The sequence below is a fragment of the Solanum lycopersicum genome, chromosome 12 (genome assembly GCF_036512215.1).
Source record: "Solanum lycopersicum chromosome 12, SLM_r2.1".
Lineage (NCBI taxonomy): Eukaryota > Viridiplantae > Streptophyta > Magnoliopsida > Solanales > Solanaceae > Solanum > Solanum lycopersicum.
Genome location: NC_090811.1, coordinates 52,141,994 through 52,145,558, shown reverse-complemented (window position 1 = coordinate 52,145,558; position 3,565 = coordinate 52,141,994). Strand labels below are relative to the sequence as shown.

The window sequence follows — 3,565 nt, the reverse complement described above, 5'->3', positions numbered from 1 at the left end:
TGTTTTTGATGTTCCTTGTTTTCATTCTTGAGCAAAGGACACTCTCTGATGAAGTGCCCAGATTTTCCACACTTGTAGCATGTATCACCTTGAGCAGCATTTTGAGTCCCATTTGCTCCTCTTTTATAAATTTTGGTTTTTCTCACAACCTTTTGAAATCTACTGATGAGATATGCCATATCATCATCATCACTTGAATCTTCATCTGATTTATACTTCAACATCAATGACTTGTCCTTCTTGGCTTCCTTTTGACAAATCATAGTTTCGATTCATCTCATGTGTTTTAAGATTACCAATCAAGGCATCCATGGTCAGCACCTTCAAGTCCTTGGCTTCTGTAATGGCATCAACTTTGCTCTCCCAAGACTTTGAAAGAATTCGAAGCACTTCCCTGACTTGTTTGGTCATGCTTATAGGTTCACCTAGACTTCGCAGCTCATTTGTAATGGAAGACAACTTGGTGAACATGTCATGTATTGTTTCTCCTTCCTTCATTTTGAAGTTCTCATATCGTGAGGTGAGCATGTCAATCTTAGATTCTTTGACTTGTTTAGTTCCTTCATGTGCAGTCAACAAGCAATCCCAAATTTCTTTAGCAGACTCACAGGCTGACACTCTGTTGTACTCATCAGGTCCTATCCCACAGACCAGAAGAGTTTTAGCTTTGAAACCCTTTTCAATCTTTTTCCTGTCAGCATCATCATATTTCTGCCTGGGCTTTGGAACAGTAATGGTCTTTTCTCCATCCTTTTCTTCCATCATTGGAACAAGGGGTACATCTAGTATAATATCCCTTAACTCGCTATCTTCAGCCATGAGGTAATCGTGCATTCTAACTTTCCACCAACAATAGAAATGTCCATTGAAATGAGGAGGTCTGTGTGATGACTGACCTTCTTCGAGGTTAAGTGGAGCTGCCATTCTAGAACAAAATCACTTCCTTGGTGTTAACCAAATAGGTAGTGCCTGCTCTGATACCACTTGATAGAATGTATGCCTTCACTTAATAAGTAATGGACCAGGTCCCTTACTTCACTTCAGAAAAATACCAGAAAGTTAAATGCAGTAAAATCAACACAATGATTTTACGTGGAAACCTTCTTGCTTAAGGGAGTAAAACCACGACCTGTCTCACAGGATTTTCAATCGTTTCACTAATCTTAAAAAGAAAAAGTGAAACACGATTACACCAAACGTAAGAAAGAGTGATCAATCTTACCGTTAAGCAATAGTCCTCTATTGCTTAACAAGCCTAAGTAGAAAAAACAATCTACCCACTAAGCTATCCCACCTGGACAAGTTAGACTTCTAACACAACACACCAATTCCTTTATAGATTTAGGAGTGGTTTACAATTTAAGAACAAGAGAATAAATTCCTAAACAACTAGACGAAAAGCTCCAGATGTTGCTGTTGTCCTTGGAATAATTCTGCCTTTGCTTTGTGTAGCCTTTGCAAGAGTTCTTGAAAAGTTTTTATAAAGTTGCAAAGCTACTCAGAAATGTTTAGGAAAGTGCCTTTTATATGGGCAAGTCACTTTCCTAAACTTCTTTGCCATTGGCTGGAAATGTCACACTTTTCTGACGCCATCGGGAAGTGTGCACCTACTTTCTGTACCGTCTCCAGCTGGCAGTCGACTGGCTCATCATCATGAGATCCTGGTACCTCTACTAAGTCCCTGAGTTTGTTTCATCTGCAATACTTCAAACAAGACACCTGTAATACTCAAGTAGAAAACCCGGTACCTTTATGAGGTCCCTAAGTTTGTCAAATCATCAAAACTACAAATAACAAGACTGCTCCTCTACCAATAGTAAATACATATCCACTCGTGAATTTTACTTCATTCTTTCGATGATTCAATTTGCATCACTATAGCTTTCAATATTGTTAGATATTGTTATAATGCAAGATATAGTTTTATGTATTATTTAAAATACTCCAAAACTCTATATATTGTCATCTAATGAATTTATTGGGAATCACTTGTGAACAGACTCAGTTTAACAGTTTAAAAGAACAAATGCTATATCTGATCGCACACACTATATGATATACATCATGCTTCCCAAAAATCTAGCACAATCCAATTGTGAGTCACTTTTGTTTTCACTCTTTGGAAATGCAAAGCTCACATTTATTGGACACTTGACAATATTGACATTCAAATATTTGAACTAGTTAAGTACCTTTTCAATGCAATGAGACCGTGAAAATGCTAAACATTATGGAGTTCTACGAATTCTTATATCTAAGATCGCATTAGCAACTCCAATAATTTTCATTCCACTTGCTTTATAGCATACATTTAGTAGCATTTATGTCATTAGTGTCTCTATTGATGATCAACATATCACCAATATACAAACAAACAATGACCTTATGATTTTAATGTGAACACATTTATCACTTCCATCATTCGTCAATCCATTTGCCTACATGGTTTGATTAAATTATGTCATTGTTTTGGTGCTTTCATAATGTGACTTAACAAGTTCACATACTTTCTTTTATTTACCAAGTACCACAAAATCCTCGGGTTGTTCCATGTAAATTTGTTCCTCCAATTCTACATTTAAGAAGGTTCTTTTCACATTCATTTGATGAATTTGGAGGTCATATACCACAGTAATAATTTTTGCATCCGAATGGATGTAATTCTAATTACTAACGAGTATATATATCGACAAGATCAAAAACTTATTTTTTTTCTAAAGCCTTTGACACAAAGTCTTGCTTTATATTTTTCAACAGTTCCATCAACTGTTATTTTTTCTTCTAAAGATTCATTTTGAACCCAAAGGTTTATTTTCTTGAAGAAGATCAATTAACTTTCAATATTGTTTATTGACACCATCTTTCCAAAGGATGAGTCTACAGAAGACATTGAAAATGTTACAAAATCATATTCGAAGAAAGTAAATGTCCTTTAATATTTTACTAAGCCTCTGAATCTCTTTATTAAGTACATTATCCTTTTCATTTCCTAGGCCTTTTAGAACCTTCTCTAGACTACTCAAGTCTAATTTTACAGTCCACAGTCATAGGTCCTATTTTAATTCTTTTAGGAATATGATCTTGGACTTTAACTAGATACCCCCACATTTTGAAATATTTCAAGTTAGATTTCCTTTCTTTCCATTTCTCATATGGAAAAGATTGTATTCTGATCAAATAAAATCGCTTGCTTTCTAAAAGGACAAAACTTTTTGTTGATCCCTTTTGCAGTAAGGATAGTTCCTCCACACAAGTTTTGTGTAAACCCGAACTTATAAATAATGCATCCATCATTTCTTTCAACGTTCGGTTTTTCATTAGATTGAGGTGAATATGGCAGTAGTTTGATATTTCACTGTCCAAACATATTTTTGCACAATGAGATTTATACTCTCCATTCTTATAACTTCTTATATATTTTTCACACTGATTTTCAACTTCGATATTACATTGTCTAGACATTTCTATTGCTTCATCCTTACCATTTAGCAAATAGACATAGTCATTTCTAATGCAATTCTCAATAAAAGTAACAAATACTTTTTCCCACCATGAGATGGTGTTA

At 34.8% G+C, this 3,565-nt stretch overlaps 1 protein-coding gene across 1 annotated transcript; it reads right to left on the bottom strand.

The window, feature by feature from the left end:
• Window positions 1-210: 210 nt before the first annotated feature.
• Window positions 211-924, bottom strand: LOC138340420 (uncharacterized). The gene has a single exon (XM_069292144.1). It carries the CDS (start codon window positions 922-924, stop codon window positions 211-213), a length of 714 nt encoding a protein of 237 aa, XP_069148245.1.
• Between the last annotated feature and the right edge of the window lie 2,641 nt (window positions 925-3,565).